Source organism: Talpa occidentalis, unplaced genomic scaffold (genome assembly GCF_014898055.3).
Source record: "Talpa occidentalis isolate TD23 unplaced genomic scaffold, MPIMG_talOcc4v2.1 talOcc4.13, whole genome shotgun sequence".
Taxonomy (NCBI): Eukaryota; Metazoa; Chordata; class Mammalia; order Eulipotyphla; family Talpidae; genus Talpa; species Talpa occidentalis.
This window is the reverse complement of record NW_023601322.1, coordinates 50,598,093-50,610,691: the sequence shown is the minus strand read 5'-3', so window position 1 is coordinate 50,610,691 and position 12,599 is coordinate 50,598,093. Positions and strand designations below refer to the sequence as shown.

Here is a 12,599-nt window from a genome sequence, read left to right as displayed (position 1 = left end):
GAAGTATTTGTCCATCCAGAAAAGAAAGAGGAAGAAGAGGATGACAAAGATGAATTTGAAAAGGAAAGGAGCCTTGATGAAAAAAGAAGTGTTAAAGTTCATGCCATGGTCTCTGTGTTCCAGTTTATTATGAAACAAAGTTATATCTGTGCCCTGATCGCTATGATGGTATGTATGAGGGCCACTGATGGGCTGCAGGAATGGAAGACAAAAGTCTGCTCTGGTTCCCCCAACCTCTCAGGGCCAGCACAGTATCTTCATCTTCTCGATGTCTTGCTTGAGAATGGTTGGTTATGTTAATTTTTCATGGGAATTTTACATTATAGATTTCAAAACCATGTTCTCTGAGTTTCCTTTAACATACTAGCATATTTCTCTCAAATTAGGCTATCAAATCAGTCTTCCCAATTTTGCCAATTTAAAAGGACATATTGAATAGTTTGCCTAGGTGGTATTAACAGTGTTCAAGATTAACACAGGCTACTGATTTTCTTTCATTTAATGAGTCATATTCACACCTCATCTTACATATGAATGAGACTTTTTCCACATAAGCTGCATTTGTGCGGTATGAGTGGCAAGCAACCAAAAATGTCCAAGAGCTTGTTCTGATTGTTAGCTCTCAATTTACACATGTTTCTGCACAGCTCTGGGTACACCCTCCAACTTCAGCTTTATAGCTTGAAAGATAGCCTTGTATATAGAAAATAGAAGATCTACCAGGCTTGGAGATAGAAGATCTAATTTCTACCCTTTCTAAAAACAATTTCTTCTTGAAAAATGTGTTAGAAACCTGTCTTATTTAATGCAAAAATCTTCCAAATTTGATGTCAATAGTAAAATCTCCTAAACACCTATTATGATAAAATAAAATTGAAAATATCCTATAACTCTATGGAAAATTACCTAAGCACAGTTTCCACAGGTACTTCATCAAGATGTCTCCCAAATGAATTAGCATGACTCAGCTTAAGTTTCTAGTAGGGACCACTACCATATCTGTAAGAGGAGTGGGATAAAGAAAGCTCCTCAAAAATAAATATGACTCCTTTCGTGATTGTAAATTCTTTTCTTTAAATGAAATTAGTTCTGTGCTCTCTGGGTACTTTTTTAGTTGAGATATAATTGACATATAACATTATATTGGCTTCAGGTGTACCACATAACAAGTTGATACCTGTATAGATCACAAAATGATCACCAGAATAAGACTAATGAGTATGCATGGGTACAAATATTTTCATCTTATGATGAGAAAATTTAAGATCTTCTCTCAAGTAAACAAATATTACCTACAAATATATGGTAAGGTATTGTTAACTATAGTTACCATGTTTTATGTTTCATGACTAGGACTTATTTAAATTTAAAATAGCTCATCATTTAAAACTACCTATGCTTTAGGGCAGTTTTGTGAATTGCTAAGAGAAAATATTTATTCCATGTTGACTACATTCATCTTAGTATTTGTCTACTTTCCAAAAGTAAAAGACTTACAAAACATTTTAAACCTTATAACTAACTCTTGAAGACTTGTGATATTCAAGAATACAGTTGGGAATTCAGTTATCCACACTTGTCTAGAAAATGCATCTAAACATCTTTTCACAAAGATTTGTTATAAGATATGGAAAGAGATGGTATTTGTGAGTATAATGTACAGATTTTTTTTTCTGTTGCCCATACATTTATGATTATTTGGAAGTTTAATGTGAATGGAAGAAGATTTATCATTTGCTCAAAGGGTCTGGTGACTTTTTTTCTTACCCCTTAATGGATTGAAGCTAAAATTTGCCTTTAAATTAACTTGGCTTCATGAGTTATACAGGGTCCTAATACAGAGCTTCTCCATGGAAATTTTCTGTTCTATCTTGTAGATACCCATGCATAGCCCACTAAAAGTGGTCTCTGAAGCCCAACTTGACCTAACCAAGTGATTCCCACATCTGCTGTCCTGACCACAAAACAGGACCCACACTGTCTCAGCACTCATAAATAACAGCTGACTCCAAGATGCTTTGGAAAAAGAAGGGAGAAAAACACAGCAGCTTTTAATGCTGCAAAGCAGAGTAAAGATGTAGCTATTTGGGGCTGGAGGGAAGAGGATTTAAAATGAAGACCCCTTTGCCATTGACTCTGTCTCTATGGGAAGTTCAAAAGCATATTGTTCTCATCAGAATCAGCCTTTCTCTTCTTGCCCCTCCCTATATCACTGTGGGAACGTCCCTCCATGAATTCACTAGAACTCTTTCCTCTTCCTAGATTGAATGTCACTGACTTTTTATTTTGAGCAGGGAACTATATATTTTATTGGCCAACATCATGTTTTCTCTCCTTCTGCCCCTGGAGGCCTGGAGCATCACCTATCACAGCTGGCTGACGTTTGTGCTATTGATTTGGTCCTGCACCCTCTGGATGATTCGCAACAGAAGAAAATATGCAATGATCAGCTCTCCTTTCATGGTTGCCTATGGGAATCTATTGCTGATACTACAGTACATATGGAGCTTTGAACTTCCTGAAATTAAAAAGGTCCCAGGATTTTTAGAAAAGAAAGATCCAGGAGAACTTGCCTCAAAGGTAAGTGGGTAGGAAAAATAAGAAAACAAATCACTGAAACAAAACAACAATAACAATACTAATATTCAAGGAAAAACATACAAAATATTTCCAAATATTCATGCTTTGTAAAAATTAATGCAATGAAATGATAAATAATATTTCTTAGAGGTTTCTATAATTTAAACATGAATAAATATTACACCATGCTTTTAGATTTTATTTAAAAATGACAATGCTTTCCACTTAAAGAAAAAACTCATTTTTTTAAAATAAGTTATTTTTAAGTGAATTTTAATTAGTAGAAGTTAGGTGGGAGAAAGTAAAATGCAATGAAAAGTATATAAAGGTTGTAGGGTCAGGAATGGACACAGTGCAGGTTTTCTGATCCAGCAGACCAGGTAAAGGAGGAGTCCTGGAGCCCTTAGTGGCTTTTTCAGGCTTTTTATTTAGATTTACCAGGCACACAGGAGGCAGAGGTGCTGGGGAGCCGGGAGGCTGGCAGGCCTCCCAGCCCCCAGCAAGTCTTCACTCTGGGCTCTCCAACCTTCTCTCACATTCTCTCTGCTCTTCTCATGGCTCTGCTTCTCTCTTGGCTTCTGCTGCTCCTGGCATCCCTGAGACGCCGTCCTTAAAAGCCCAGTCTTAGCCGAGGTAAATCCCATCTACCTATGCCCACACCCTACTCCAGGTGCCCGCCATCAGGCATGCATTCAGGACCGCAAGGATCCATCATCTATCCTGATGGCGGGAGGGCAGAAAAGCCTGACATTTTTCCTTACCCTACAAAGGTATTGGAGGACTTTCTCTGATAGATATCAACTTGTAAAGTGGACTGAACACATTACTTTTAAATTAATGTGTTTTTCCCTTCTACTGATTGCATGATGCCTTCACTCATAATTAGAAAGTTCATAAATTTTTCAATAATTTATTATCATGGTCTATCTTAACAGTTTTTATTTCAGAATGTTATGTGGCCCACCTTTTCTTTTTTGTTAGCACAGTTGCAGACTCTAAACACATTTCCTCTGTGTTGATAACTTTGTGTTAAGTCAATGAAAGCAATCACATATACATACTGAGTGAGTCTTGAAAATTTTTCTCCTCTAGGCAGAGAGGAAAATTAGTGTCTCTGAAAGAGAAACTCATTCACATCACATGAAGTCTACTTTTCCTGGGATCTAGCTTCTTTACAGGTTCACAAACATTCCCTATCCATAAAAATCTGACATAAATGGGGTGCTAGATAGACTAGACCAAGGGTTTATTGGTCTCCATAATAGATTTCTGGGAAAGGCTACTGGAGTACAGGAAAAATCCTAACAGGTGAATTGTAATAACAGAAAATAGATCACAATCCCCTGTATTTATGGACTATGGCAATTTCATTCATTTATTTATTCATCCATTCTTACAAAACTCCCATGCAAGCCCTAACCCACTTTCTCTACAAACTTGACTCCATGTTATATCCTACATAATACTTGGACTCACAACCATCTTTATCTGACACTTCCCTGTCCTTTTCTCCCACCCAAACTTTCCTCTGAAAGACATGCAAAGTAACATACATACCAAAAACCAAACAAACAAACAAACAAAAAACCCTGGTACATTAGTCTTTTTCTGAAAAGGAAATTGAAAACCTCATCCTTTCGACTGTAAATCCATCATAACCCAACTCAGAGTATCAGTGAAACATCTAACAGTGCATGCCAGCTAACTAGTCTAGTATAAAATCAGTAATTCTTTGAGGAGGAAACATGTTGGAAGAAATGCATCTGTTTCTTGCAAAAAGAAAACAACAATGTGATTCTGGGGAAACTGGGGTCTGCACTTACATTTTAATTCACTTAGGAGCTCCAAAAAAGTGGAGGACTTAGTCATGGATAATAACAACAAACTCAAAACAGTGACATTCATCAAAGTCTGTTGTGAAATGCATTGTTTGTGCAGTGCTGGACGAGTCACTGTGAGAGAAAGGAAGACTAGGACCGGAATACTGAAGTCTGAATATCTCTGGTGGAGCCTGACTTAGCTACTATGTAACATTGTCAAAGTCTAGAACTTCTCTTTTATGACATCATGAAGCCATTGTCAACTGTTACCTTCAAAACCCAGCTTTTAGCTCACTCAACTTGGGAAAGATGTCCCATCAGCCCTGAATTATTCCTAAGCTCTCCACATATGCATTAGAGAAATAGGCATCTTTCTTAAATTGCAGCTATAGTTCAATTTGTTGTAACATCCAGTTTTGAAAGTGAGTTTTTGAAAGTGTAGGCATTCTAGTTCTTGACTTCATTAGGTTCTAAGTTTGTCTACTGGACATATTGTTTATGTTGAAGATAAATGATAAGTAGGCACCTATGGATAGTCAATTGGCCATTTATTCACAGTGAAAATGACCCATTCATTTGCTCATTTTTTTCTTGTTTTGGTACATATTTATTCATATCCTACTATAACCACACTACACACCCACTAGGATGGCTAGAATTAAAAAACAATAAAATATATTGGTGAAGAAGTGAAACCGGAATAATCATACACTGCTGATCTATGATTATCGGTCTGTCAATTATTCAAAATGGTAAACAAAGAGTTACCATAAGACCCAACAACTCCATTTCTACATATAGATACCCAAGAGAGCAGAAAACACATCTGTACACAAATGCTTGCATATAAATGCTCATGTCAGTGTTATTCATAATAACAACATATGTATAAATTATGAGTAACCTAAATGTCCATCAGGAAATGAATGGATAAATAAAATGCTATTTATCCACATGTAACAGGAACCCCACAGTTCCTAGATCAGGGTGCAGTGGGGTGTGCCCAGCTATGCTGCAAGCCCACCTCGACAACCAGGTGCAGTGCCTACCACTACTGCACCCTGTCTGCCCCCAAAACCACATCCTACACAAGCAGGGTTTAACATCTGACCTCAGAGCAGGTCAAGTTCATGTGCCTGTGGAGTTTCATTTTTGAAAATGTGCCAGTCAAGTTTGAGCTCTCTTGATTGTGCCAATCAAGTTTTGGAAATGGCACCAGTTTTAAAAATGGACCAATCAAGTTTGAAATCTGGATGCCCTGAAAGGGAGATAAGCCAGAGTAGCAGACAGCTTAGGGAATTCTGAGACTGTTGCTTCAGACACTCAGACTTATCAAGACACTCTCTCGGGACGACTTTCACTTCATATCCTTGAGAACTTTGGTTCCTGCCTTCAACTTGTTGTTTTGATTCAATTGCTGCTGCCTGACCTCCAGTACCACCAACTGACCATTTGACTGCACAGGCCCCTGCTCCTGCCTCCAGCTCTCCTTCCACATCACCTGCTGATAGGTGCTGCTGGCCTTGTGCCTGGTGGCTCTGAAAGAGCTGTACACTGGCACCTAATCTTTCGGCACCTCCTCTGAAAGTGTTGTCTGTCAGTACCTGGTCCTCCTGCACAACGTCAAAGAGCTGTCCAGTGCTTCTTGATTCTCCACATTGCCACCTTCTGACTGACACTTCTGCCCTTTACCTGGCCCCCCTGAGACCTGCCCTCTACTTCTTGGCACCACTGCCTGATCTCTATTCCTGCCCTACACATCTAGCACGCCTCCTGGAGCTGTTGTCTCTGGCTATGTCTGGTCCAGCCTCTGGATAGTTGGTGCTGGCTGTTGACACAGCACCGCCTGTGCCTACTGCCAGCGGCCACCATGAGTTGGGTCCTGGCCTACCACTTATTGGTATGCCACCAGCTCTAGGCTCTCATTGAAGGGACAGTGCCATCCTACATGAGTAGCCTTTGGCTTGCATTACTGGACACTGAAAACAATATCTGGGGGAGGACAGACTGCCATTGGTGGCCATAGTAAAGCTTTCCTTTCTTCCAGTTCCCTTATGTGAATCACCCCTTTGTAAATAGATCTTGTTGTTGTTACAGTCTGAGTTGTGTCTTGCAGTTGTAGGTACACAGGTGAGAACCCACAAACTATGACATTTCCCCAGGTATTCACAATTTCACATAGAGTAGAATATTGTTTAGTAATAAAAAGAAATGTACTACCAATATATGGTATAATAGGAATAAACCTTGAAAATATTAAGCCACTCACAAAGGAACACATATTATGTAATTCTACTCACATATAATGTCCAGAGTAGATGACATATAGTGAAAGTAAATTAATGATTGGCTGGGGTGGGGTGTGGAGAAATGGAACTTTGGGGTGGGGTGTGGAGTACTGTGGAACTATTTTGGGGGGTGATAAAAATGTTCAGAAATTAATTACAGTGATGGCAGCTCAACTCTGAATATACCGAAAACCATTGACTTGGACCTTCTTTCTAAGTGGTGAATTGTATGTTCTGTGAATTTTATTGCAATATGGTTTGTAAAAAAAAAAATGGGAAAAAAAAGCCTACTAAACACTAGATTCTGGGTCCTCACTGGTGGCGCAGCGGGTTGAACGCGGTGCTGTAAGGCTGTCTGCAGCCTCGGCAGCGCGTGTTCGATTCCCGGCTGGCCAGGGAGATTCCCACATGGCATGGCAGACCTTTCTTGTCATGTCCTCTGCTCCCCTCAGCAGTGTATTTTGGACCGGCACCCCAGCTCTTGTATAAAAATAAATAAATCTTAAATAAATAAATACCAGATTTTGTATTCCCTGAAGAACAGAGTTGCTGAAATCATAAGTTCCCTCAAACCCTCTCCTTGTCCTCAAGAAAATTTTAATATAAAAATGTGGGCATTTAGAATAATCCCTCCTTCAGCTTTGGGAGGTGGGTGGGGGATATTAAGGGGTTCTATTTCTAGAATGAAATGTTCTTTTTCCCATGTGTGGAATTCTTCAAAATAATTCTTCAACACTGCAGAGTGAAATGAGTATTACAGATGAAATATTTCTTCCTGTTTAATTGTGCTAATATCACAGTCAGCACAGGAAATCAAGGACTAGCACTTCTCAGGAGACTGATGACCATGGCTGATCTCCAGCACAGATGTGAGTGGTCTGCACTGCTGTGCACCTGCCGCAGGGCCTTGCTCAGTGCTGAGTATGTTCCCTGCACTTGACACACATGTGCTTATCCTCTAGAAAAAGGATTTGAATTCAATGACCAGGGGATTCCAGTTGAAATCAAGTGGGAACCTGACTCCATCTCAAGTAGAAGGGTTTATTTATTGTGGTCCTACTTAAATGTGGAGAAAAATGTGTATTTGCTGAAATGTGTTTACACTTTTCTAATTCTTTGCTTTTAGATACTTTTCACCATAACTTTTTGGCTACTGCTGAGGCAGCATCTCACAGAGCAAAAAGCTCTTCAAGAAAAGGAAGCTCTTTTATCTGAGGTCAAAATTGGAAGTCAGGAAAATGAAGAAAAAGGTAAACTAGTGTGTATAATGTGTGACTAGAGGTTTTTGTGCTCAGCAAAGTTATAAAGTGCCCTCAAAAGGCATCAGAAAATCTCTATACTTCAGACTAGAAAAAAGTCAAACATGAACTTGGAGAGATAAATTGTAGTTTTATAATACATGAGATTTGGAGTACACAGGAGCATTTACAAATATTGTGTCATTTAATTCTTGCAAAACTGATTCCCATTTAAGGGGTAAAGATGGAATCTCAGAAAAGATAAATGGTTTCTCAGAGGTCACCATTTTAATGAGTAGTAGAGCTGAGAAACTAATTCAAATGTTTTAAATTCCAGTCCTCTCCTTTTCAAAAATAACATGCCACAAAGTCAAAGAAAAAAGATGATGCTTTCATTTTCATTTTTATAGTTTTACATCTCTGTATAGGTAAAATGAGGAAGGACACCTTGTTCCTCACCTTCCTGACAATAAATGTAAATTTACTGTTTTAGTGAAGAAAGAGCATTGTCTTTGAAAAGAAAGTTGTAAATTTTTACAAAAGCTAGGCTAGTAACCTTAAGTAATCTATTAATGGTGAAAAACATCAACATAGACCAATTCATATTTTTTTCTTATAGATTCTCATTTAGACTTAACCACTGAGTTGTTTTGCAGCAAAAAAAAAAAAAAAAAAAAAAGCTTATAAGATTTAGATCTTGACTATTTGAGTTTGGATGTTTCTATTCAGTAGAGTGAGTATATTCAGTAGTTACTTTACACATGTTGTAATTAAATTTGAGATCAACAATTGTTCTGGGTCCTCACTTTCATTCCTTTCATTTTGTGATGCTATTGGTTATTTGAATAAGTTGTAGGTAGCCATGGCAACACAAAGATGAGTCCTACATATTAGCATATTTTAACATAAGACCAAGTAAATTTTTACTTCCAATGAATAAAGCTGTTTGAAACTTGGTTAAATTACAATTACTTTTTAAATCTAAATTAAATTAATTAAAATTTACTTTAACATTTACACGTTTGGGTTTTTAAAAGCATGCATGTTAGTTAACATTATTATAATTAACCACATTAAGCACTGCTTAGATTGTAAAAGTCATGAGCAATAGAATTTAGAATGAATATAGTAGTTATGATTTATGCTCATACTGCCTATTTATTTTTCTAAATCCTGGAAATGAAAAAGGTGTTAATGAAAAGATTAGTACAAAAAGACTACCAAATTCATTTCTTTAAACTGTATTTCAGGAAGATTATAAAAATGTCTTCAATTAGTTATGAATTCCTCTTTTTTATTAGAACAGTCTAAAATTGTTCAAATCATATAGTAATACATAAAATACATACTTCTACATACCATATATGTCACTCCAAATCAGAATATGGTTCTGGTCAGCCAACCAGAAAAATCTAACAGCAGGTTCTATTTTAAAGATGATGAGCAAGATACACAAGTAGAAGGAGAGGCTGAAGAGAAGGAGGAAGAAGAAGCAACAAAGGAAGAGAAACAAGAGAGAAAGAAGGAAGAAGAAGAGGAAGAGGAAGTGGATGAAGATGATGATCAGGACATCATGAAAGTGCTGGGCAATTTGGTGGTGGCAATGTTCATTAAGTACTGGATCTACGTCTGTGGGGGAATGTTCTTCTTCGTCAGTTTCGAGGGTAAAATTGTGATGTACAAAATCATCTACATGGTGCTGTTTCTGTTCTGTGTGGCCTTATATCAGGTAGGTAAACAATGGTCCTCTATCTTTTCAATTCTTGCCTGTTCCAGGGGTAATCATGAACTTTCTTTGTTGAGCTTCTAAATCACTATTATCCCATAATCATATAAAGTGATCATGAGAGTTAAACATTACATACTAAGAATCCTAAAGTGGGAAATAGCTATTTTCAGATTGTTCACTAAATTTTAGGTTCCTAAAAAGAAAAAAAGATCATAAGTTTTTTTAAATGTATTACAAAAAGATGCCCATATGATTAGATAATTTTTAATAGTAATTTAAGAACAGTGGGTAATCTAAAATACTGGATGTTGGGCCTCCCCGGTGGCGCAGCGGTTGAGCACTGGGTTGTGAAGCTGCCCGCAGCCTCTACAGCGCTGGCTCAATCACCGGCTGCTCCCCGGCTACCGCAAGAGGGTCCCACATGGCACACAGACCTCTCCTGCCCCCTGCTGCTCCCCTCAGCAGTGTACTTCGGTCCTTCTGCCTGCTCTGCTCCCCGCTCTGGCTCTGGTGAATTCTCTCACCCTCCTGTGCTTCTGACTGTACCCAGTGCTTGTATAATCAAATAAATAAATAAATAAATAAATAAATAAATAAATAAATAAATAAATAAAAATCTTTAAAAAAATAAATAAAATAAAATACTGGATGATAACTGTTTACTTGTATTGCAGACTTTGGAATCAGAAGTCTGTGTGCATGTTTTTATGTGTTGGTGTATGTGTGTGTATAGACACATGTATTGTTATATATCAAGGACTTTAGCATTTCATTAATTATAATTTATTAAATATTGTATTTAAATGAGTCAGCTTCTATAGAAAGTCAATGTTAATTAATGATAGAAGGGAACCCAATGATAGAAACAAATGCAACAGCAAAATATAGTTTCAGGTACCTCTCTGTGGAGTTTTCATATTTTGATTAATATAGTGCTGTTACTTCTCACCGTATATTCAGTGACTCCCAAGAGATACGGTTCTTCCAATCCACATCCATCTAACCCCATGAGTAATAGAACCTAAAAAGCAAAGAATAAAATCAACTTTATTTTCAAACATTTGTAGATACCATCACCTCCCTTAGTTGAAGAAACATGTCATTTTTGTGAATTTCTCCAAAGCCAACTTTTTTTCTTGTTTGTTTACTATCTGATCCACAGGTGCACTACGAATGGTGGAGGCGAATTCTAAAATATTTTTGGATGTCAGTGGTTATTTACACAATGCTGGTGCTTATTTTTATATACACATATCAGTTTGAAAACTTCCCAGGCTTATGGCAAAATATGACTGGATTGAAAAAAGAAAAGTAAGCAAATTTGGTGTGTGATATGATATGAAATAGCAAACATCCTTATGGAAGATTTGGGTAAAACATAATGTCATCAGTGTCTATAAATTCCTGGAGGATAGGATTGATATCTCAGTCATTTCGCATACTCTCTCTGAGGCCCTGAGTTTGGAACATAGTAGGTACTCGATGAATATTGACTGAAAAGTGAGTTTCAGCTTCATTTTGATGAAATGTCATTTTCTAAATTTCCATTTCAAATGAAACATACCTGCTTAGTGCTTTACTAAGCACTTTCTGCTCTCCAAATTGGAGCTCAGTTCTTCTGTTTTGAAGTGTGTTTATCGACTCATAATATATAGCAACACCCTCTCTTTGGTTATGAGCCAGTGATAAGATTATCAGCAACAGTTAGTGTCATAGAAAAAGAAATTTCTATATACTAATAGACTAAATGATGAAATTATTTTTCTTGGTCATACAATAATACTCTACCATTTCCTAATTTGCTTCTGTAAATTTTGAAAATTAGTTTAGAAATCCAACTGGAATTGGACAGAGAGCTAAATGTACTGAGGTGGCTAAGGGCAAAGCCTGAAAGGAAAGATCGCCATGCAGCCAGACTAACACATCTGTAACAGCTCTTGGACAAGTATTTACTGAATACCAGACACTGCTCTGTGCCTGGGGAGGCAACAGAAAACAAGACAGTCTTGAGCCCCATGGTGCTTGTATTCCAACAGGGGAAACAAAGAAAAAAACATCCTTAATGTTCACAAAGATTAACTACAAATTGTGACAAGTCTCTGATGGAAGCAATCAGGATGAGGTAGTGAGAAAGTGGGGCTACTACCTGCCCAAAGGACACCCAAAGGAGAAAGAGCTTGATTTTGGAAAGCATGTGAGCTGGGAAGTGGGATAACATTCCAGAAAAAGGAATAACAAGTGCAGAGGCCTGAATCAGGACAGAGTTTGGCTCTGTGAGGAACTGAAGGGCTCACTTGTTGGGAGAAGGGGGAGCGTGGAAAAGAAGTGTGAGTATCAGTAGGGCACCTGCGACATGCATGGCTAGTGCGGTTTGTATTTTATTCTTGGTGAAATTTTTTCAAGATTCCTTGACTGGCTCAGGAAAAGTGATGTTTGAGCAGGCAGAGTAGAAACAAGACAAGTTAGCAAATAACAGTAGAGGTTCTATGAGAAACGACAGTGGCTTCACCTAACTAGGTGGAAGGAGAAACGAGTTAACAGAAGTCAACAGATTCAAGAGAAGTACAGAAAGGGAGGTGGAGCACGACATGGCTGAAGTAAATTGGGAAATCAAGAATTCTATTTTGAAAACACTAAATATAAAAATACAGTCAAACCGCCGATTTCCAATGGACATTTTCGTATCAGAGTCCACAGGAGAAGTGTGGGCTGTTGACGTACATTTGCGTCATTGGTGTAAAGACGGCATAAAGTCAGCATCCAGGAGAGACCACGCTGGGCCCCTGACTATGTCAGCGTCTGGAGGCCCAATAGAAAAGGAGGGCAGAGTGACGAAAGAGGGAAACCAGGAAGTACGGTGACATCTAGACCAGGATTGTTTCAAGTTAGAGGTAGAATTAAATAAAGATAGAGGAGAAGTTACTAAATTTGGCAACATTGAGGT

At 37.9% G+C, this 12,599-nt stretch overlaps 1 protein-coding gene across 7 annotated transcripts in view; it reads left to right on the top strand.

Moving 5' to 3' along the window:
* The window catches only part of PIEZO2 (piezo type mechanosensitive ion channel component 2), a 500,507-nt gene that overhangs the window by 371,225 nt on the left and 116,683 nt on the right, over positions 1–12,599 (top strand). For all 7 annotated transcript variants that reach the window (XM_054694215.1, XM_054694221.1, XM_054694214.1 and 4 more), the window contains exons 12-16: positions 20–168; positions 2,350–2,580; positions 7,815–7,938; positions 9,363–9,655; positions 10,818–10,966. In XM_054694215.1, coding sequence (XP_054550190.1) covers positions 20–168; positions 2,350–2,580; positions 7,815–7,938; positions 9,363–9,655; positions 10,818–10,966 — 946 coding nt within the window. The remainder of the gene's footprint in view (positions 1–19; positions 169–2,349; positions 2,581–7,814; positions 7,939–9,362; positions 9,656–10,817; positions 10,967–12,599) is intronic.